The 24,099-nt window shown below is 38.5% G+C and overlaps 1 protein-coding gene across 1 annotated transcript; it reads left to right on the top strand.

The window, feature by feature from the left end:
* Positions 1 to 1,528: 1,528 nt before the first annotated feature.
* On the top strand, positions 1,529 to 23,598 carry DNAJC15 (DnaJ heat shock protein family (Hsp40) member C15). The gene is made up of 6 exons (XM_063149348.1): positions 1,529 to 1,645; positions 7,927 to 7,978; positions 9,402 to 9,475; positions 16,093 to 16,169; positions 18,017 to 18,087; positions 21,180 to 23,598. The coding sequence occupies exons 1-6, from the start codon at positions 1,544 to 1,546 to the stop codon at positions 21,248 to 21,250; spliced, it is 447 nt and encodes a 148-aa protein (XP_063005418.1). The 5' UTR covers positions 1,529 to 1,543; the 3' UTR covers positions 21,251 to 23,598.
* The last annotated feature ends 501 nt before the right edge of the window (positions 23,599 to 24,099 follow it).

The following is a 24,099-nucleotide window of genomic DNA, read 5'->3' as shown; positions in this document are numbered from 1 at the left end:
TATCTGGTTTGCTCCGTGTAATCGATAGGCTTCCTGCAGCTCTCTGTCCAGAATCAGCAGCAGTGGTGTGGCTGGTGGTGTGAAAAAGATGTTTTGAGCACTGTTCTCCATCTCAGAGTGTGCCTGGATGCATTTGTATGGACCAAAGACCCAGTGTCTTTATGAGTCCAATTTTGCTTGGGCCCTTACAATGACATAAAATATTTCCTGTGTTCATAGATTATAATTTCCTTCCAAACGTGATCAAGCACCTGACAGGGGCAGATGCTAGTCTGGATTTGATACTTGCAAAGGAGGAAGAATTTGGCTGCTGTGACGAGGAGACAGTCGTATTTGGGCAAAATAGCTTTGGATTAATGAGAACAGAATCTGTCCTGTTAAGGGGTCTCAGAGATCAGCTTGGAAAACTAAGGAAGAGACCCTAATTTAGGTCTCTCTTCCTTAGAGATCCTAAGTCCCAAAACTTTCAATTTGTTGTTTTTTTAAGCTGGGTTTGCTAACCAAGAAAGTAGTAAGTGACATACTATTCTGCATCAGTTCTTTGCAAATGAATAAAAAAAAGATTAGTTGGGGAGATTTCTATTGTTTCTAAGATAAGTTTTAAGTTTCTAAGAAATCCAATTCCACTGAAGGTTTAAAGAATTAATCATACATGATTATATGTTATATGTCCAATGGAGAAGTAAAAATGAATGCATTTCTTGACGAACGCATCATCGTGCAACTTCCAATGACTTCTGTTCAGCAGAAAGTTAAATTTATACATTTCTCTAAGGTTAATGAAATGCTGTATGCGGTCAGCTCTCCTCTGCGGTACTTTACAAAGATACTTAAGAGATGCTCAGAGGAGCAATCGCCGTTTGAAATAGGAGCTAAGGAGAGCCATTCTTTTTGTCCAGGCACACCGCTTAGCAAGCCGCAGGTGATCCCATTCCATCGCCAGCGCTACCAGGCAGGAGGGAAGGAAAAGCAGCACAAGGGAAGAGCGGCTTCACTGCTGTACGGACACAGGGCAGAGCATTTCACTGGTTGTGCTGTGGGACAATAGGCAGTGCACAACTTCTGCTCAGGGAGGCATCAGGTGAGGGGCGCTTCCAGAAGGGTGAGCTACGATCCAAAGTGGCAGCTTTTGCGGGGAATCGAAGTATAAAGACAGTGAAACATACACAGACATCAACTGAGGTGCAAGCCAGCATGTAAATTTTAAAACGCATTTTAGCGGGTTTTTTTCCAGATAAATTACCCTTTATTCTTTCCTTTACATATATACCCCCGGCCCCTCTTTCTAAAATCCTGTATTCTGAAGATGGGCACAAATAATTTCCGTGTGGCCTGAATGTTTTTCCCGCTCCTGATCCCATTTGTTGATGCGCTGATTATCCCTGATGCCCGCATTGATTATCCCATAACGCTCCGGTTCCCGCTTCTCCCGGGCTGCGACGAGCCGGCCTTGGCAGCGCCGGAGGAGGCGTTTCGCGCTCCGTCCTGCCGCCCTGTTTGTCCCTCCGGCCCACCCGTAGCGTTCGCTCCTCCTCGCGCCATCATGGAGGGCGCTGCGGCCTCTGCCGAGGGCCTGCGCTACGCCGAGTACGCCCGGGCCCCTACGGGCGCCGGCAAGGGCCAAGCCGAGCTGGACCGGGGGCTGGTGAGCGCAGGGCGGGACCCCCACCCCCGGGGCCGTGAGGCGGCTGCTGCCTCGTCCGCAGCCCCGGCCTTCACACGTGTGAAGGGTGACGGGTGTGAGCGGGGCGGGGGCCGGGGCTGCGGGCCAGGCGTGCTGCGCTCCCCTCGGGCCGGGCAGGTGGCCGGGGGCCGGGGCAGAGGGGCCTGGGCCGGTGCCGCGGGTGCAGCTGCAGCGTGGGCAGCGGGCATGGCCTCCCAGCCCTGAGGGGAGGGAACACCAGGGGTTCCGGAGTGCTCGTGGTCCCGGGGAACGACGGAAGGCAGAGGGTCCTCAATCGGAAAGTTTTATTAGAGTGTTACACGGTCGGTGTGGAAATGTTGGCTCTGGCCTACTGTATAAGCACACGGATGCGGGTTTTGGGTACGGGGGGGGGGGGGGGGGGGAGGTGGAAGGGGAGAGAGAAAAGAAGATGTGAATTAAAGAAGACTAGAAAGAGGAAAAGAAAGAGAGGGAAAGTGAGAGAGTAAAGGAGATCGCCAGTCCTGGTTCCAGCCTCAGTCCAACTGATGAAATGTTCTGGGGGTGCCTGGGGACACTTTTCTATGGATAGGTTTTCCCTGCCAAGAAGACAGATTTCTCTCTTTCTGCACAGTTCTGAAAACCGGCTGGAGGGCTTGGGGGGGTCCTTGGTGATCTTGATCCCCTCTCTATAGTCCGTGCCCAGTGAACAAGCCGTGTCTTGTTCTTTCCCACGGCCAACAGTCCTTGGTTATTCCCAGCAGTTCTTGTCTGTCACCACCGAGAGTCCTTGGTTGTCTCCACAGCCAGTGTGTGTTTGGAACATGCACATTAGTCCCTTATCTGCTGGGATTCCACAGCAGGGTACATGGGAACGCCTCAGCCCCAGCACTCACAAACAAGGCCAAAAATTTCATTCCCTGGCGTGAAAAGGTGATACCTGACGTGTTTTCACCCACTGTGCAAATGTTATTACCGCAGGCAGGTTTGAGTGTTGAAGGTTTTGTAGAGCTCTGTTTCAGAAAAGTAGTTCTCATCTGGTACTTTGTGCTGTGGGAAAGGCTGGGTGGAAGCAGTGTCTCCAAAGTTTCCTGTGCTCTATCGTGCTCTAGAGGAAAGGATACTGGGATTTTATCCCACTTCTTCATTCCTGTCACTTCAGCTAGTTCGAGGAACAGTGAGTTCCCATTGGAAAAGAGTATTAGGAAAAGCACACGGCTTAAAGCTCCAGATGGTGAAGTTTTCACATTTTTTAAATGGCTTAAAAGTCTTACTTGCCTAGCCTAATTGTGTGTGTGAAGTTGTCTCTACAACATTTCTACTTCTTTAAAACACAGTTTTAAAAATCACAGTTCTCTAAATTATTTATTCATTGTTACTACAGTCTAGGACTTTTTTTTTTCCCCACAGAAGAGTCTTCCTGTGTATTTAACAGCAAGTGTGTAATCTTAAGAAGCTGGCTCTGAAACTCATTATTGTCATGGCCATTCTCCCTGTGGAATGCTGGCAGGGAATTTCTAGAATTTTGTTGAGTCTTTGGGCCTTGTTCCCCATCAGAGATAAAAGTTGCATTTGGAGTTAGCATGGCTTGCTTTGTTGTTGTGTGTGTTGTCATGTTCTTACTGAGAGGTCTGGAGACTGAAGTGGGTCTTTAGAGGACTGAAATCTGGATGTCTACAGTTTTCTGTTGGAATTTATTCCTTCGTCCAGGGTATTAGCTGAAAGTCACTTGATCACAACTACATTTGTTATTGCAGTTGTTTTTCAAAAGCGTTTGGAGCAATGGAAGAGCAGCAGTGGAAGCATGAGGGGTCTCTGCTGAAAGATCACCCACAGGAGCCTTTGTTAATTAGTGCATACTCAAGAAGATTGATTTGAATACCTTATGGTAATTGTTCTATTAGTGAATCTTGCTCTGGTTCCATTTCCTATGAAAAACCATCCAGAACTGTAGCTGTAGCTTTATATACAAACAAAAAAGGTTACTGGAAATTAAAGGACACAAAATGACATGAGAATTGTCAGTATGGAGAACACCATCTAGCTGAAATTACTTTCAATTCACTGTTGGAAAACAAATTTCATAGGAGGGTTAAGACTAGAGGGAGAATACTAGATTATGAAATAAAATTGGGTGCATAGAGTTTATAATATAATCCCACTTCACAATGGTTCTGCCTCCATATAGTGTTAGAAAGGTGGTTTGCTCTAGACCAGTATTCTGATAAGCTGTAGCTACTCTTCTGAGGGATAGAAGCCTTATTCAGTCTTCCATACCAAACAGTCATTTATATTTCCAGTCAAAATCTTTATTTAAGGGAATGTCTGTTTTCAGAAATATTTTTGTACACTTAGTTAATATACTTTTGTATCCTACTTCTTAGCAGTGTATAGAACCAAAAAAACCCCACAACAAACAAACCAAACCTTGAAAATGTTTAGTTAAGCAATTTATACTTGTCTGTGTTTAGTTGAATGTGGGTACCTACTTCTGTAATTTGCTGGTCCACGATTAAGCATGGATTAATTGCAAAATGCCATTCAACCCATGGAAACAAATTATTATTTTCTCTGTGATTTTTATTCTGTTCTTCTCACTGTAGGTTTCTGAGGCAAAAGACTGTAGGACTCCTGCTGTGTGTGTGGAACTTAGTAGTGAGGAGAGCAAAATATTTTTCATTTGACTGAGAAGGGTGTTCCACTAGTTGTAGTAAAGAACCAGTATAAAATCCAAATCGTATGCAGGCAGATAGGTTTTAATATTTGGAAAGCATTTACATTTGCAGCCTGTTGTCAGATGTAAGAGTGTTGTGCTGAAGTTTTAAAATGATGCATTTGAAATTCTCCTTTTGTTTATAAATTTAACTTTTTTTCTACTTCATAGAAGAAGAAGCTCTAATGCTAAGAACTCCATATGTAATTTTATTTTTTGAGTATATTTAAGTTAGAAGGGCACCATGGATTGGAGATTTGCAAAAATATCTCATCCTTCCCTTCTGCTAAAAAATTAAGGCTACTGGAGAATTAAATATTAAAGGAATAGGCAAAAATTCCCTGTTTTCTAACATACTGTGTGTTAATTAATATGCTTGATGGTCTTTTGTTTGCCAAATGCTTAGGTGAATCAGGTCTTGGCAGTTGCCTTTCTAATGGTTGCGTTTTCTTATAGTGACTTCTGAAAAGGATTAAGAAAATTCAAGTTTTACAGATTTAGCATAACTTTTTCATTAGTTTCCTTTAGCAGGGTTTCTTACTGAAGACTGAATTACATTGTAAAATTAAAATACTGAGATCAGCAGAATAGCATGGGGTTGATGACTAACCTTTGGGAGCTGATTCATTGAATAAAGAAAGGGACAGATGTTAGTTTTTAATATTTTATTTCTTGATTTTTCCCTCGTGGATTGTAACATAATGATTTCATTTAAAATCCACATCTTGGAAGTTTCTTAACAGCATTTTTGGAGGGGGGAGAAGGTCAATTCTGTCATAATTGAAAGTCAGTGTGTATGTATTTATTTCTTTATCCCTTATGAAATGCAATTTCAAGCAATAGGAGACAAAAATGGTCATGGTAGTAGTTGGATTAGCATGCTGTAAATGAACTGCTGCCTTCCACAGAGAGAGCGAGTTGCTTTCATTTAATATTGACGTGAAAGGAGTGCATTTAATTAAAGCTTTGGACTTTACATTTCAAAGCACCAGGCTGACCTTGACTGATTCTTTTAAATATCCAACTGAGTTAAGAGAGCACGGAAAAGGAAACTGAGTCAAGTTGGACTTGAAGAATTTACTGGTTAGTACTTGAAGTCGCCACTGCTTTTATGATAGTCTGTGTCAAGAAAAAGGCCAAACTTGCAATCTCACACCGATCCAAATTCCGTCTTTATCACATGTATATAGGTAGGATACATTCACACCATAACATTCACCATGCTTTGGTGCCTCAAGTTATCACTTCTTTGCTAATATGTGGCAAGTGACTCTTCTCTAACGTGCTCATAATGCAAATAAGGTGAGTTACCATAAACCAGTATTTCTCAGATTTTCTGGTGCCTGTACCTTACTTAGATATGTGGAGAGTCTTTTGTTCCTCTCTGGCTTGAGCTTTGTACCGGTTTTACCAAGTGTTCTGTCTTGTCTTTATTTCCCCTTGATCCTGCATCCTGCTCCTATTCCAGGGCTGCTGCCATGGTTTGTTTTTACCTGCTGTACTCCAGGCAGCAGTAGCTTTCCACTGGCTGCTGGTGCTTTCCACTGAGGTTGGACAATGCATTCCAGCGGAGATGGCGACTCTGTCAAAGGCCCTCAGGGGTCTCTGCATTGTTCTCCCAGATTACTGCGCAAAATCACTTCAGCTGCTTCTTCGCTGGTGTTAATAGTCTGGTCTCTGTGCTTGGTCTTGCCTGTGATGAGGTGTCTGCTGCTAATGCCTTGTTGCAACCTGCATGTCTTGTAAGCTGCTGACTTAAACCACCTTTGCGGTGGCAAAGCAAGTATAACTTAATTTGGACAATCAAAGGCTAATAAATTTTTTTTTGCCAGCGTGATCTATTTCACACATTGTTGAGCTCTTAATTGACTGTAACCACTTAGTAAAAGATTCTTGCTGTCAGTCTGAGTAAGTCAAGGAAACTCTTGAATATTAATCCATGGTCACAAACCACAAGACAGAATAATATAGAATTCCTATAGGGTTAGGATATTTCCATAAAGGTGGCTGTTTGTGGTTTGTGTCTAAGTGGAGGAATATTTTTTGGATGTTTGAGTATTGAGAGCCTGGGAAAACTGATTTATGAGAAGAAGTGAAAAGAGTTTTAGTTTAGTGAGAAGATGAACTGTATGCTTCACAATTTTACATCATCTGCCATTTAAGATAACATCCTTAAACATTTTCATGGGGAGAAGACGAGAGGAAATTTTGTGGAACTGAAAGGAACAACAGACATAAAGCTACTATATTATTTTTACATTTAGAAATGAATGCTACTATTGAGACTGAAGACCACACTGAAATGGAAGAATTAAATTACAAAAATGTAATATACAGGCAAATATCTAAGGCAAAAATTCCCCCTCAGGTAGGTGGGAGGTAGGTGTTTAGTTAAAATCTGCAACATCCAAATGCTAGATCCAGAGGAATACAGCTGCTTCTACTGGTGACCTCAGAGGAGGCTGGCACTTTTGTCCTGAGCTCAGTGCTACAGGCAGCAGTCACAGCCACTCGCCTTCAGAGCCAAAGCTGTAGGAGTCACTGGGCGTGAGGGCAGCTCCTGCATCTTGTACAGCTGCCTCTTTCTGGGCAAGTTGCCAACCCATGATCTAAGTCCTACTAAGCCAGCTCTAGGAAGGCTTTGAAAACACTATTTCTGAACTCTTCCCCTGCTCCCACAGTCTAGAAATGAGGTTGGGTACAATTGAAAAGGAAGTATTTTAGCCCCAGAAATCTTAGTGGTAAAGGCACCTGGGTTGCAGATCCAGTTACTACGGCATTCACATTGAAGGTATAAAACATATAAACCAGTTATGGGATAATTGTGGAAGTAAGTCATGTATAGAAGAGACAGTCTGGTGATAAAAGCATTTTCACTGTCATTATGTTTTGAATTCAAGATAAACCTAATCTGATTTCTCAAGTTTCCTAGGGGGAAATTCAAGGCATTATTGAACCGTTGTATGATAAGACAGGTAATACCACAGATGATTATTTCCTTTGTTTCAAAGATTGCATGGAGGCTTTTCAGAAGGGGAGAGCTTGTTACCCTTCCTGAATTCTGCAGACATGTGAGAAGGCAGTCCTTTCTTCAAGGTTTACTTCATATCTTTCTTCAGCTTCTTGATCACCACAGGAATATTTCTTACCCTTCTTGAAGTGCCTGACTTTTTCAATCACTGTGTAGGAAAATACATACATCTGATATGGGAGTTAGTTTTTCATGTTTTTGTAGTAAACTGATACTTTGTTGTGTAGAACTAGACTGCACAGGTAATTTCAAATAATGCTGTATGGTTTTATGCCTTGCATTTTTATCAGTGCATACTATGAGCTGACTTCAGTGTGTGTTCACTGATTTGCTAGTGGGTAGTTCAAGTTAAACCTGATACAGTGGTGGAACTATAAAATCCAACAGCCTGTGGAATACAGAACTTACTTTTGTCGCTTTCATAGCTTGTAAATGAAATGTCCACATCAGACATCAGAACTGCTCCTCGTTAAAGTAAAAGGTGTGTATATATCAAATTAGAATTCACATGTTATTCTGATTCCTGTTTTTCTGCTTTAGGCCAGGACTATGATAGCACTCGGACTTGGTGTTGCAACTGTTGCGTTTGCAGGTAAGGTAAATTACCCACAGAACTCTCACTTTGTGAGCTGTGGTTTCCAAAATGGTTAATGAAGTTTTTATTAATATAAATAGTGGAAAGTGGAAAGGTTGCTCGAGAGTACTATGGAAAATTGTATCCACCTATAGAAGTCATAAGAATTGTGTCCACCTTCAGAGTAATAAATTCCAAAATTGTTTTTGAAAAAGGTGGAGAAAGCTGGATAATGTAATTTCATGGACAGCAGCTAAAATGCTCCATCTGCTTTTTGTCTGCAAAATGAAAGGTGAAAAGTTTATTGAATTAATAACATATTGCAGTGTAGAGGCCCTTTAGTACAGAAGAGTGCAACAAGATGCTGTGATGATAAGGTGATGCTCAACAAATTGAAATAGAGGAAAATAAAAGGTTTTAGTGACTAGTGATTTATCATACTAACTGTTCCCATACTACATTTTTTATTGCATGAACTCTTTGCATGTGGACTGTTTGTTATTCTGAAAAATATGTTCTAGTATGAAGACGGTATGAGTTTAACATTAAATAATGGTTAGCAGAAAGTATTAAGAAGACAGTGAAGTAATGGTACATCGCAACATTTCAACAGAGATAGTCTAATGTGGTTTTGACTTCTGTGTTACCATAGGCACAGGCTTAGATCGCTAAAACTTACAGATATGATGTGTGTTGTAAGAATGAATGCAAGATGCTATTTGAATGGAGCAGAGCCACATTTTATAAATAGTTTTTCCATTGTATGTAATATTAAGTTACATTGCTAAACAATAGTTAAAACAGTAATTGAGGAGAGAGGATTTACATGGAAAACCCTCCAGTAACATGGCATAAATCTTGATTCTGGTGTTGATAGAGCTGCTTTGTTCTTCTGGGAGCACAGCCTTACAGGAATCCCTCTAGTCTTTCCTGGCTATAGACACTCAGTGCTAGTGGGGAGTTGAATGGCTCTGAATCCCAGAAGATCGTCTTTTTCTAACAAAATTAAAAATTCAGTATTTACAAGGTGTGTAATTAAGCATACAGCATCACAGCAAGAAACGTGTAGTACATGGATTTCTTGTATTGAAGACATAACCTTTGAAGAGTATTTAATAAATAATGTATACCCAAAGCTAATGTTTCAAACTGCCCTTTTTCTTAAAGTTCACAAGGCAGGTATCTTCATTTATCATATTGAAATGTATTTAAATCTGTTTATTTAGTGAGTTAAATAGTGAGTAAACACAATGAGTCTTTGCAGTCCATGACTAGGTTTTTAGATGCAGTGTACTAAAAATCTTCTCCCTCTCCCAGTAGTTTGGGGTTTTTTAAAAACAAAATTCTTTCTGCTGTAAACTGATGAACATAAGTTGGAGCTTGTTTGTGGGGTGTTTTTTCATTTTAGTGAATATTTCATTTAACCTCCATCTTTTTTTAGGTCGTTATGCTTTCCGTGTTTGGAAACCATTGGAGCAGGCAGTTACAGAAGCAGCAAAGAGGATTTCAACTTCTGTAAGTTTGGATACTACTTTATGCTAAATTTATGATTTTGTATTTCAGGTATTCAGAAAGGAGATATTTTATGTTAAATACAGGAAAGTGCCAGGTAGATATTTTTTCCCAGGGTAGGGCTGCTCCCTGCTGTGTAAGTTCTGGCATGTTGTCTTCTGTATTTTAAATCCCTATGGATGAAGCTGTATGAAAAGATGTTTATGAGTTTGATAAACAGTTGCAGTTTTTTCTACTGATGTTCCTTGTTTTGGAACCCTTTACTAGTAAGTGTAAAGATAAATTGTTCAAGTACCTGGTGAGAAAGTCACTAATTCCTAAATATTGCAAAGTGATGACACGCAGTTTCATTTCCAGCAGCTAAAAGTGAAAGAATTTAGTCTTTTAGATACAGTGTTAAAAATCAAGAAGACAAATTGATGAACTTCTAGGATGGGTTGCCATGGAGATGGGAGAGCTTGTGTGCTGGTTTACATAGGAGTTGTCTTTTTCTTCTTCCCCAGCTAATTTGAACTTTTAACCAGGTTTTTATTCTTTGGTTTTTTCCTGCTGGTTAAAAAATATAATAATGAGGTAAAAAATCAAGAAGTAGAGTGTTGTGTGGGATGCATATGCAGGGAATATTTGAGAGCATTTACTTACTGCTTCAGTGGCTATGTTTTCCTCTGGTAAATAAATACATGTGTTCCATTCCTGTTTGATGGAAGTAATTCTCAGTGAGCTAGATATCTGCTTGTAGCAGAATGTTCCTTCAGAGTTCAGAGTCTGTGTACACTTACCCACAGCAAAAGAATGATGCTGATGGGTGAGCATGTTCAGGGAGTAGTTGTTGCAGGTTATTATTTCCTGAAAAATATACCAAAGGTAGGTTTGGTATATTTTTCAGGAAATAATTAGGATATTATTTCAGGATATTAGCATTGTATCCACTAATGTTAGGCCAGTTGCAGCACAGAGCCTGTCTAGACAGACATTGAGGTCCAAATTCATTTGCCATCTGTACTTGGTGTTCCTGTGCTGAAGGTGCAAGCTTGGTCAAGGCAGGCTTCCTGGGGAGGAGATTCAACTGTCCTCTTGGGTCTGTGTGTTTGCTTGCCATGTGTTTCAGCCACACACAGTGCTCCTAGAAAACTTTTTTTGCTCTCTGTCGCTCTTATTGCATTGCTGTTGTGAGACCACTGTCAATTTCTTTTTCCTATTTGAAAAAAAAATTTTGAGATATTCCCATATTGCCTGCCAAAACAACAGAGGGGACTTTAGGTACTGTGAATTAAATTGCTTTCACATGATACAGATACAGGCTGACTTGCAGACTTGCTAGATGTAGCTGGCAGTACATGTGGCTTCAGAGTATGGAGTGCTTCAGTCTTCACCCTCCCTCCCTCCCTAGCTGTTTTACTCCAGCCATTCTTTTTCTATCCATTTGTAGATACAGGCTAGAGAATCTAAATTCAGATACATTCACATAAGAAAGCATGCAGTGACTCTTTTTAACACATTGAAATGTGACATGCTACTGCATGGAGAGGTGTCTGTTCCTAGGAAACTGCACCCCTCAATACTGACTGAGCCAAGCTCATTACAGACCTATCTCATTTTTACCTCAGTGACTTTGAGTCCTGCAGAATTCATGAACAGCCATAAAGAGCAAACCAGGAGCTTCTGCATTCTAAGTGTTCTTAGTCCCTGGAGCAGTATCCTCTGTCTGCTTTCACATCCTGCCTTTCTACCCAGAATTGTGTGTTGATTTCCAGTAGGGTATCTCTTCTGCTGTTCTATTTCTGTACTTGAAAGTGCAAGTTTTGAGTGTAAGATGAGATCTACTGGAGACAGTAAAAACTCTCTTCCTCTTTGCCATTTACTGTGTGTATTTTCTGGCTTTATATTTGTGAGAGGATAGTGATAATATTTTTCTTCTACAACCATGGTCCAAATTGAAGATCCTTGTATAATTCTTGGCCAAGATTATTTGATTTTTACTACTCTACAGCTACTACTTTCTCAGTTTATATTTTAATTTTTTTTCTTCTCCCCTTAACAATGGATTATTTTCTTTAAAACAGTAGAAAAAAGATTAAATGCAAAAATCCTATATAAGTGCTTATTCTCCAAAGTGCTTATTATAGTAGTTTCACATGACTTTGTGGAATATGAAGCTGCTGCATTTAATTTGTGAATTAGCACTTTCATCACATTTCTTGACAGCATATTGCCCTTTACACTGTACTGACAAGGGTTACCAAGAAGTTGGTACTTCTACCTGTGCTTCCTGAAAAAAAAATCTTGTGACCTTCAGTGTCTGGGCTCAGTGTTACTTTGCTGGGTTTCTATGGTGAAGGCACCTAACTTGGTCCCTATAATTTTCAGTGCTTATTCTAGCTTTCTAGAATGAAACCTTGTCCCTCATGGCCTTCTTTTCCTTGAGAGTCTGTGAACACCTGACTGTTGAAAAGCTAGCTGCCTCCCTCTGTAAACCCCCACTCTTCCTCCTCCATTTACGATGTGTCCCCTGCTCTGTTTGCACTAGAAATCACAGTTGATGTTGATCCCTCCCAATCACACAAGGTAATACAGATGCAGTTTATTCTTTCTGTCTCCTCACTAATAAATGATTTAGGAAAGGTCAAGCTGAGCAATTTTGAAGTGATAATTTAAAATGCTGCTTGCTGTATCTTGATGATTTTACACTTCCTATTTCCTTATGTAAATAAGTAACATGTACAGTCAACAACTGTACTCATCTTTCAGTCAGAAATAGTAAGCAGAGGCAAGTAAAAGCTTTATTTTCAATTTTTACATCTCATATAAGACAGTCACTTTATATTTAAGAATATGTATTTGTAAATGCTTCTGTAATTTAGTCTTGAAGTTTTCTACCATCTTTCTTTCAGTGGAGAAAGACACTAGAGGAAACATATTTCCACTCTATGGCAAGTCATCATGCTTGCTCCCACAGAAATTTTTTTTGGTTTGTCTGTAGTTTTGTCAGTGGTCTCAGTGACACGGTGTTGTTTCTGTGTGTAGTTGCATAGCTCTAAGTAGTCAATTGGCTTTTCTTCCTCACAATTAGTGCCATTAGTTGTACTGTTAATATTTCCTTAAAGTGTGAAATAAAGAAGCAAGTATTTCGGTAGCATTCATTACCTTTCTTTGTGGAATCAATGATATTGAGGATTGAATGATAGATAGAAGATATTGAAGACAGACACAGAAATTCTAGGCCAAATAAACTATCAAAATACTCAAATCCCGCAATCATGAAAGTGTGTGCTCCATAAGAAAACGATGTCTTCTGTAGCACATCACTAGGTTTTCTCACTGTATTTCCTTTATTGGATCTGATTCTGCTCAGGCTCATGGAGTTCTGAATTGAGAGGTGAGGGTAGCAACTGTCTCTCTTGTCCTTAATTGAAAAGAAATCTTCTAAGGAAGAATGCAGTCCATTTTATAAGATTTCTTTCCTAACTGAAGTTAAGGAAGTTAAAGTTGACATTAGCAAAATTGTATGTTATACCACAGCTTTTAATAGTTTGTGGCTGTAGTTTGTTTTTTGTGTTTGGTTTTTTTCTCTGGTGTTTGTTCCCTTTCTGGTGGAGGACTGTGGTGGTCCTGGAACAGCAACAAGCAGTTTTCAGAAAAATTCACTATTCCATGTAATGTAATGTATGGTCTCAGTTTTGGTGTTTTCACTCTCTTAACTGGCATAGAAACGGTGATTATGCTTGTGATTATGTCCTATGAAAATAAAAAGTATCTTGAAGATGTCATGGTCCCTGTGCATTGGATTTTCTTATCTGGTTGCTTTTGTGAAGATTTGCAAGACTGAATAGATGTTTGCAAAGCAAGTGCAGCCATTTTCTGTCCCTCCCTATGCCCCAAACCTATTAATAGCATTTGTTCAGAAAGGAGGACTTATATAAATTGTTAAACAGTAATAATGTGCAAGGAAATTAAGTAAATTAAATGATACCTCCTCCCCTTCCCCCAAATAGTACAAAGGAATGAAGAGCTCATTTCAATGATTTTTCCAGTACAAAATTTTGTTTGCAATTGCTGGAGCTAATAAATAATCAGTGTCTAGAGCTGCCTGCTCATCAAGGAGTTCTCATAACAGAAAAATATCTTTCCAGCCATTACTTAGAATTTACAACTAGGGAAAAAATGTTTTAGTTTGAGTAGCATGCAAAAATTCTTTCATTAAGGAACTAGAAATTTGCCTACGTGTTGCCTAAAATGAATTCTCAGTGTTTTTTCCTCTTTTTTCTAACCAATGGGAAAAATGCTTTTATGTGTAATTTCCTTTTGCTTTAAATTCTGCTTAGGATGGAGATTTTAATTTAAGAATTGATTATTGTTTCTACATCCTTCACTTATGAGAAGAAAATACTTTTTTGTGGAGACCAATTCAGCAAACTTGTTTGTGTGTGAAAAGTCAGAGGGTACAGAATTTATTTTTTCATTCCTTTTGGAGGTGAACCGAGGCTTCCTAAGGTTAGTACAGTGTCAAGGAAGTAGGCTTTAAAAACATGAAAAAATATTTCGAAATGTAAGCTTGCAGCCATCCCTCCCTAGTCTCTCATTTTAAATAGTGTTTTAGATGAAATCTACCAAGAACAGAGACAAGCTGTGTTAAATTCAAATGCTGCTCTTCTCTACATTAATAGCAAGCTAGTGTTCTCCTGCGTTAGAGTTCTATGTCAGAGTTGAAAGGCAGAGAAGAATTCAGGAGACCGCCTGCACCTAGACTGCTTTGGGAGCAAATGTTTCTGGAAAAACTTTCAGAGAGCATTAAAGTACGCTTTTCTCTTTTGCTTGTAGTAATTGTTGGCATTGTTGCAAATTTCTGTGCAGTTCTCTCTTCAAGGGTGTTCACTCAATTATTGTCATCATTTCCCTTCGGAGAACCAGAGGAACGCTGTGTGTTCCCTTAGTGTTGCACCCTCTAACCTGTCAGGTCCATGTGCACTTTTCCAGACCTGGTTGGTGTTACTCTGTAGTTACAGAAGTGGCTCCTCCACAGATTCTCATTGTTGGCATGGCATGACCACAGTTCCTTCAGCTTTGATACCGATAGTGTTACAGTAGTGGTTACTTTGTTCATGGTTTGGGAGAAGGAAAATAAAATTCCTTTTGGGCGATAACAACACACTAAAAAAATGTCTTCTGTGGTTGCATGTGACATTGTGGTAGCAATAGGTGAAGTATTTCTGAACCATGCTTTTTGGTGAATATCTCCCCTAAGCTTAAAGGCTTTTCTTAGATATCATAGACAGAGCCCTTTAAATGCTATATAATGGTTTTGAAATTATATAAGAGAGCTTGTGTAGACATAAGGCAAAATTCTCACTGAATATGAATGGCTTTATTTAGTGAGAAGAGTGTTTTTTCAAGGGCCAGGCACATTTTACTTGGGGGTAATGGGAATACTTAAAAAAATAGTCTGAGCTCTCAGGCCAGACTTCCCTTTGATAGCAACAAAAGAAGCTTATTTTCCCTCAGTTGATAGGTTTTGCACTGAGGAAAAGACTTTAGTCTTGTTGAGTGATTTCTGTGTGCCAGTTCGCCAAGGCTTGGAGCTACATCTGCTACCTCTGGGACTTACAGCAACATTCGCATTGTGATCACTGCTAACCATCAATGATGGTTCCACAGGTTTTTTTCATAATTTAAATAGATTTATGGTAGACAAATATGCTTTCAACCCATTCTCTATGACAGTAGCTGTAATGATTTGCTCTCATCTCCATCTCCTTTTTAATGTTCTTCTCCCACTGTTTTTTCTTCCCTTCTTAAAACAGTGGATAAAGTTTCATAGGACAATGAGTTTAAAAGATTAACTCTAGGTCCTGTTTTTTATAGTTGTCAGTCATTGGTTTTGAAGGAAGGATGTAAAGACTTAGGGTTTCCCTATATATTTCACTATTTTCCAATGTTCCCCAGCTCACTGGTTTCCTAAAGCAGGTTGTGGCTTTATGCTAAGCCTTCGTTTTTTCCCTTGTTTCTTTCTGTTTATTTTTCTTGTTTCTTATTTTTCTTTTTTTTTCTTGTTTCTTTCTGAGGATTCCTTCAAAGAACTCATTATACACTTTTTTGAAGTAACATTCCTTCACATCAAATCTATTCTTATATCTATTGGGATTTTTTACCAACTTGCTTTGTAGAAATATCTGTAGTGATTGTCCCTAACATCCATGTATGCCAAAATGTTGCCACTTTTGGCATTTGTCATTGTGAGGATACCAGTGCTGTTCTCAACAATTATCCTACTTTCCCTTCCATGCCCTCCCCAACACATGCACTGTACCATCCTATGCTAGTATGTACTTTGATTCTGGACTTTTCTCCTGGAGGCAGGATTTCAGTGGTTGTAGCTATTAATATCTCTTATTAACAGTAGAAGATTGTGAAAACATAGGTAGGTTTTTTTTAAGTTGTTTTTTTTGTATATGTTATCACTCAGGAGAAGTCCTTTCATATTATCTGGTTTCCAGTCATTCCATGCCTTTGAAATAAATTATAGATGGATGTAATGCTCTGAATGAGGTCACATAACTACAGTTTAGTTCCTGGCACTTTGTGCTTGAACTAATTATTGCTTTTTTTCCCTTTCTTCTTTGTAGACTCTTTCATCATACTATAAGGGAGGATTTGAACAGAAAATGAGTAGGCGAGAAGCAAGTCTTATTTTAGGTGTAAGGTAGGTGTGTTGCATCAATATGTTTTTACTTCAGCAATATTGAATGAAACAGATGCATGTTGCAAGAATGTGGAATACTCTTGCCAAAATCATAACTTGTTTTGTAAAAGACTTCTAATGGCTTATAAATTATTCTAGTACTCTGCTTAAACTAAAAAGCAAACAATAACATGCTCAGAAAAAATGTGACTTTTGTTTGGATTGAAGGCATGGTAACATACTGCAGGGGAGAATTGTTCTTCTTGTGCCCTGGATCCCTTTCAGCAGAGCCATTCCCCAGCCTCTAGCATTGCAAGGGAGATTTCATTCCCAGTACCAGGCTCTGCACCCATCCTTGTGGAATTTTGTGAAGGGTTCCTGTCAGCCCATTCCTACAGCCCCTGGAGGTGCCTCTGAATTTTAGCCCTGCCCTCCAGCATATCAGCTGTTCCCACCACAGTGACAGACTTCTTGGCCAGTGGGTGATGTTAGAAGGCAGCATGATGTTGGTGTGAGTCACATTGCAAGTCAAGGAAAATGTGATTTTAACATAATCTATTTTTCTCCTAGTGATAAAGAATCTTTAGAGCCCATTGTGGGATAAACAATATCTCATAAACTAAGGAAATTTGAAGTAAACCCCTCTTTTCACAGTTGCTTCTTTGAGCAGACCTGCATGATCTTCTGTAATATTCAATTGCCACTTTTCCCCAGTTATGGTTTAGAACCATCTGAGCTTCTAAATGTGGTATAACAGCTTTCCTTTTTAGTATTAAAAACAGCTGTACAAATCAAAATGTAGGTGATTGTTATTTATGGTTGTGTGATAAATCATTTTGGTTTTGTATCTATGTAATCCAAGACACTTCACCCTCTGTTTGTTTCTTACTTTCTACATCACTTTCTGTTCAACTGAAGCATTCTTTTTTACGCAGTTCTGTGAACTATTTTTGCAACATACCCTAATTTCACTGTGACAGAATAATAATTAGAGAGGTAGTTTACCTTGGGAATTTAGTTGGGCTGATACCTTGCATTCAAGCTGTATCTACAGAAAGATTAATTAATTGAATCATCACTGATTAAGAAGTCACCTGAAGTGGAAAACACTGATTCATTTCTGCATACTAAGAAATTATAAAAAACTGAACCATTCAAACTGTCCTTTTGCATACAAGAGTTTTACTGTGTTGCCATACTGCATCCATAAGTGGTTATTTGTCTGGTAAGGTACATATTTTGTATTTAATTTAGGCCAAATACATATTTTATGTATGTCATTGAAGTAAACAATATTATGTAGGTAGCACCTGTAAATCAATGTGTCCCTGAATGTAACACATTGAACAGCTTTGCAAAAAATAACACATACAGGCATTATTTTCAGGCCCCAGTAGAAAGAAAAAATATTTATAGCTGCCGTAAAAATATTTACAGTAGAACAAAATGTGATAATATTAAATATTTGTTGTTTTGTCACTGGTCATAAAGATATTTATTTTCTTGGAGGAAAAATTGTGTTTTCTGCATTTAATGCTAGAATAACCAACCAGATACACCCTAGAACTGCTGGGGCTATCTTGTTTTTCCCCCCTCAAATTTTTTATTTTAAATGAGTGGATGTATTACATTCTACAAAAACCTGAAAGATACTTGTATGTGTCACATACACAGGCTTTTGAAAAATGTCACTCTCTTTGCCTTATGTGCCTTTGTTGTTGTTGCTTCCTCAGAGATGCAGTTTTATGTTTTGTCCACAAGATGGTGAAAATCTCAAGTTTCAATTATTTTTGAAGCCAGTATAAGCTGTTAATTTTTAGCCTGAGTGCTCTGGCATTTCTTGTAAGCACTTCAATTTGTTTTTGCAGTCCATCTGCTGGCAAGGACAAAATCAGAACAGCGCATAGGAAAATCATGATTTTGAATCATCCTGATAAAGGTAAATAATTATTACTTTTCTTAACTTGGGCTGGAAAGGAAGAGGCTTAAATGAGATCGTTTAAATTTTCTGACTGTGTAAATAACCACATCAACTGCAAATGTTTGTTGTTTATTGACTTGAGCTTCTGTGTGTCATCTCAGATAAACTGAGCTTTATGAACCAGTTGTACTCATTTTTATTTAAAGCTGTTTTCTGTACTTGTGCTGCTTCAGTTAAGACTATGAGCTTGGGGACCAGTTTTCCACACTTGGCAGAAACTTCTTGAAAAATAAGCTATAAAAATTTTACATTAAAATAAAATTCCTGTTTTGAACAATGGTGGACCAGTTGCATGCATGAAAGTAATTTTCTGTGGGGAAATGTTTTGCAGTTACTAAGTACATCATTGATGAATTTCAGACTTTATGGAATTCACTAGGAAAGAATGTAAAGCTGGGCATTCTTGCTTTACTGGCCGGGTTTTTAATGTAAATTTATCTTAGAGAAAGGCTATTATTATAACTTTAACTACACTACAGCTGGTTGAGAAAGAAAGCCCATATGTTCGTTGCTGTCTCTCCTGTAAAATAACAGATGGTGAAGAGTTGCACTGTATTTCAGAAGTCAAAAGGGGAAATCAGAGGGTTTTTATTTATTTTTGACAGAATTATAGGCTCCCTACCAGCACCCCATTTTAAGAAAATGAAAAGTGTGTCCACTGGCCATGGGAAGTGTTTAGTTGATGCTTTTCTCTCTTCATCCCTCAGTTTAGTGTGAAAGCTGTCCTGCTTGTTTGATTTCAAACTTCCATTTTTTACTCTGTTTGTAATGTATAAGTTGCACAGACCTAGAAAGGAAATTCTCGTCTTTGTTTCTAATATATTACAGTGGACAAAAGTCTTTTAACCCCCAGAGTTCCTGGTGGTTAGGTCAAGTTTTATTAATAATGAACTTCTGCATTTTATGTAGCAGTATGTAGGCACATGAGCCAAAGAGAATTGTGAATCTCCATGTGGATATTGAGTGTATGTTAAGAGTTGCTTCCTGTTAGGAAGATCCTAACAACCCTAACAAAGATTTTAGTGCTGCACTCTGAGAGTTTTAATGCCCCTGCAGCTGGGCACAGTGTAGGTTTGGATGGATGTAGTGAGCCCCCCTGTGTGATAGTGAGACAATGAGCGTTTTCTCAGTGGGAGCACCAGTTGTAGGAATTTGTGTTTCTCAATGCCCCTGAAGCTCTTCTGGCATGGCTGCAGAAAAAAACCTTAATATGTTCAGCTGCAGAGTGAGGGCCTGGAGTAATCTTGAACATGTGGCACTACAGAGAGGCTTGTTTGCTTGTGGATAGATCAATTCTGGCTGTTGGTAGCACAGATGTTCATTTAAAAATAATATTCAATGGTATAATGTAATTTTGAAATAATATTTTACCACCTGGAAATGATAGACGAAAGAGTAGTAATTGCAGATCTTAAGTTACATGGGTTCTGAGATCCAAACTGTTGGAGAGAGAAATATTAGAAATAAATAAGAAATATATAGAAATTTGCATGAAAACATCCCCAGAGAGTACTACTGAAATGGTTGCTTGTTAATCTTTACAGTTCAGTTTTAAAGTGTTTTTATACTGATACATTGTATGTTAAGTTATCAGTTACAAATTTTTATGAAAGAACATTTCCTCACAGAAAAAAAAAAAAGAGAGAAACCTTTTGGACTTGCCTTAATTATAAACAAACACTTAGGCAATCATGAGATTGAATTTCCTCTCATTGGAGGGCTACAAAATTAATATGGCACTTAAGGATGTAAATGTAGTGAAAACACTTCCAACAGATTTGAATTTACTTTAGGATGCTGTATTCTAGACATGTAGAAAATCAATTCACATTTTAAAATTACTTGGAATACATTGTTTATTGCAGGTTTTAGTCTTTACTGTTTGTTTGATCCTCTTACCTACTCTGTGAAAGAAGCAGTAGTCAATGTAATAATCCTATTCCTTGCTACAAAGCTACTTGATTTAAGAAAAGAAGAAAAAATTTCTTTTTTCAATAGACAATTCATCACGCATCCCGTGCCCTGCCTCACTTTCCTCCAGTGTGACTTACTTCTTAGAAGTAAAGCACTCAAGCAAGACCAAACCATGGAAAAAAATCTTCTTTCTTTTTTGTTTTTTTTTTCTGATTGGTGTACTACAGTATGAAATTACACTGATTTGAATTCCTGCAGAAATGACCTAAAGAAGTCTTTGAGCAAGCCTCACCTTTTTATTTGACGTGTCTACAACTAGCTCTGCATGTTTTTTCTATCATTGTTTTTTCTGATTAATGGAATGAAGGAAATGGTGAATGAAAAGAATTAGGTTGAACAAATGCCTTGGAAAAGGCTGTGCAGTGCACGGTACTGCTGGAATCACATTTTCACATTAAAATATAGGTGTATTATAGTAAGTGGTGAGTTACTGATATAGACCTTGCAGTGTTATTTTTGGTGACTGTGGGCAGATGGCTGGCACTCAAGGGGAGACTGAAAAAACCCTAGACACAAAAAGACTGCTGAACTGTAATTAGATGGTTAGATGGAGCGTAGAGCAATGGCAGTGTTCAGCACTAGGAGTTAGAAGGGGTACCATGTTTAAATAGCTTTATTGTGATGAGTTCTGGCTGGTAACTCTGGGCATCTCACACAGGAGATGCTTGCACAATAATTATTTGTCAAAGTTATTTTAAAATTTTACCTCTCAGTTTTTAGTATGAGCAGACATAATTGCTGTTAGGTTTGAATGAGTGTTCAGGACAGCTGACCTTGCATACATTCGCAGTAGCATCCCACTGCAGATCTAAATCACAGGATGTAAAGTGATTTCAGATCTCAGTCTTCTCTCTGAGACAAGTTGTTCTGTGTTATTCTACAGTGATTTCAGTTTTGATTACATTTCTCATGGTTCCTTATCCATTAGTTTACTTTTTATCAATGTCAGTTGTATCAAAAGAATCTGTGTAGGAAAGAGATAATAAAAATGAACAATAAAGAGATGCTGCAAGTGAGATAGTTTGGTACTTAATACTAATGTGTAAACAGTATTCCTTTCCCCTTTCTCTTCTCAGGTGGATCACCTTACTTAGCAACCAAAATAAACGAAGCAAAAGACTTGTTGGAATCCAGTGCCAAAAACTGAAACCTGAAGCCTTGGGTCATAGGAGATTCAGCAGATACATTGTGCAATAACTTTCATGTCTGCTTCTTCTGCACAGTTTCTTAACATTGATTGTTCATATTTACTGTCATAATTAAAATGTTAAGATTATTTAAAAGGAAACTGAAATCTTTTACAGTTATGTAAAGTTATGTACAGTTATGCCCCTGCAAGGAGCAGGGAGTTGGAATGATGGTCCTTACGGATTCCTTCCAACTCAAGATGTTCTATGATTCTGTCCCAATTTTAGTGTATTCTTACTGAATTAGAATCCCTTACAAGCTTGGAAAAGTTCTTTTAACTGTGTTTTTTTTCAGAAGTACTTTTTTGTTTCTTTTGTTAAATTTTGGATCTTTTAAAGTAAAAATTTTAAAGCAGTCTTTAATATAGGGTTGTTTCTTCATTAGTTAAGAAACAACCCTATCTTTAGGGTCACCATAAAATCTGTGACAGTGCATTGAGTATGACATATGACAGACCCCATTTGGCAAGTTTTCAGCACCACCTTACACTTGAGTCTGTTCATTTGTGAAGTAGTGGAGTTTGTTCATGTTCAGTGCAGCTTGAGAGCAGCAACTCCAGACAAAATGACTGACAGGATTGCAGACAGCAGCTTCCACTAGGTGTGCTTTTGGGGCTATGAAGGAGGATTCTTGAGTTTGGTTACTTCTTTTACATATTAAAGGATCTCTGAAATTGTCAAGTAGTTATTTAGACATGCTTTTATTTCAAGTCACAGAGTATGTTTAATTTCTAGCAATGGGGTAAACATGGGGTTTTCTGCAAGGGTTTTCATGGCAGTGGGATTGAAGAAGTTAGATCCATGTGGCATGGTTTAGATGGATTTTCCAGGCTGCTGCTTGTCTGGGTTAGCCAAGTTGTATGAGCCTGGTGCAGGACTGATAATAGCAGGGAACAAACAGGAGTACCTGCTTTGCACATGGCTCCAGGAGCACTTCTGGGTTAGTTCTTCAGTAATGTTCACGTATCTGCATTATGCTTCATATCCCAGAGCACACATACCTCCCTCCTTATGTAGCATCCTAGCAATCTCATGCTGGCTTTGGGGAATCCCGAAGTCATGGATCTCAGACTTCAGAGAGAGCAAGTTTTAGTTGACAGCTCAGGGTGGGTGCTTCTTGGGGCACTCGGCTGCTGCAGGTTGCTACCACTAAGTTGTCTGCAGTTGAGTTAAATCTCCTAAGCACAGACAGTCTAGTGCATTCAGTGCAAGACTGAAAAACCTTTAGTGTCCATTCAAACTCTATCATTAGAGGTACAACCAACAGCTTACTGAAGTGCTACAAATACAAAATTTAGATACTCCATTTTCTAGGTTATTTAGCCAGAGGTAAGTGGCTAAGAGCAGTTAATATGAGGTTGGATGCTTTAATTATTTATTCACCAGAACGTGCATTTGTAGTTCATCAGATTATGTGGATTTTTCCTTGAAAGGAAGAAAAAGTACGGATTTTTTTTATCAGGTTCCTCACACTTTGTCACAATTCCTTACTTTCATTAAAGGGAGATGAAAAATTTTAAGTCGACCCTTAAAGAAAAGAATAATTCTAAGTACTTTAGAGACTGTGTTGCAATTATATTGGCAAGACATGGCACAATTTCACTGGAAAAAGTAAAAAAGACTGCTGGGAGAAACCCACCTGGGAATAGCACATGCTATACAAGTACTACAGTTGCATCATATAACTAGTGCTCTAATACAAGAATCTTGAATCAACATAGTTTATTCCTATGCTGTAGCTTTAATTGGTTCCTGTTAAAAGAGTAGCCATCAATTAATGCACATTTAGGGTTCGTCATTCTTTTCACTGGTGTATCAGTCTGTATTGGAAAAAAATAGAACCATGACAGTTCTCATGTTGGAAGGAGACAAATGAAATGGTGGTGTTGCTAATTTTCTGAAGTGGAATCTGTAAGCGATATGAGTCATTGTGCAAAATCAAAATGATGTGAATAGTAGGTGGTAAAACATTCTGCTTAATGATTTTGAACTGACTAGCTGTTGTTGTCATATAGCTACCTGTTTTTTCCTGGATAAAATGTGTTGCAGAGAGCTGTTTTAAAGTATCAGTTAAAAGAGATGCATTAAAGATGGCTTTTTTCTCAGTTCTTAAAAATGAACTTCCCATGTATTTGTAAGAAGTAGAGGGTTTGTATTTTTCTGTGAGATTCTGTTGTTGATAATTTCCTTCCTGATATAATTATTTATATCTGATTATTTTGGATGAAGCACTTTTTTCTGCCTTTCAATTATGAGAAAGATTGTATTTAACAAAAAGAAATAAAACTGAATTCTGGTTCTGCTTTCACCACTTTTTTTCAGAGCAGACTATTGACTACCTAACAAATTTGATAAATTAACAAATTAAAAAATTCAGTAGGTTAACTGGCTTGTCCTATCTCTGGAAAATGCTGTAAAATGAATGAAGCTAATGAGGAGCAGTTGTGAAAGCATCACACATAAAATAGCATATATTTTTTTATCTGTTTACCTGCACAGCTTGCTTTACCTACTAAGTGATGTTTAGAGGGATGAATATAGGACAAGGAAAGGCAAATCATGGAAGTGCTGCTCGATTTGTTGTTGTTGATAGTCAGCATGGCAGGCTGAGGAATGTCTTTGGATACTGCCTTGCAAAACAGCACCTGGATTGATGCTCAACTGAGCTGGGAAGAACTGGATGCTACTATTTTTTAAAAACATGGCCTGGTAATTTAATCTTAAAAATATTCAGCCTCTTGAGACCATTTTCTTTACTTATCAAATGGGTAGGTGTTTTTGTGTAAGAAAAGTGCAAAGAGGTTGATTT

This window comes from Melospiza melodia, chromosome 2 (assembly GCF_035770615.1).
Source record: "Melospiza melodia melodia isolate bMelMel2 chromosome 2, bMelMel2.pri, whole genome shotgun sequence".
NCBI classification, from domain to species: Eukaryota; Metazoa; Chordata; class Aves; order Passeriformes; family Passerellidae; genus Melospiza; species Melospiza melodia.
The sequence above is the reverse complement of the archived record's forward strand: the minus strand, read 5'-3'. Positions and strand labels throughout refer to the sequence as shown.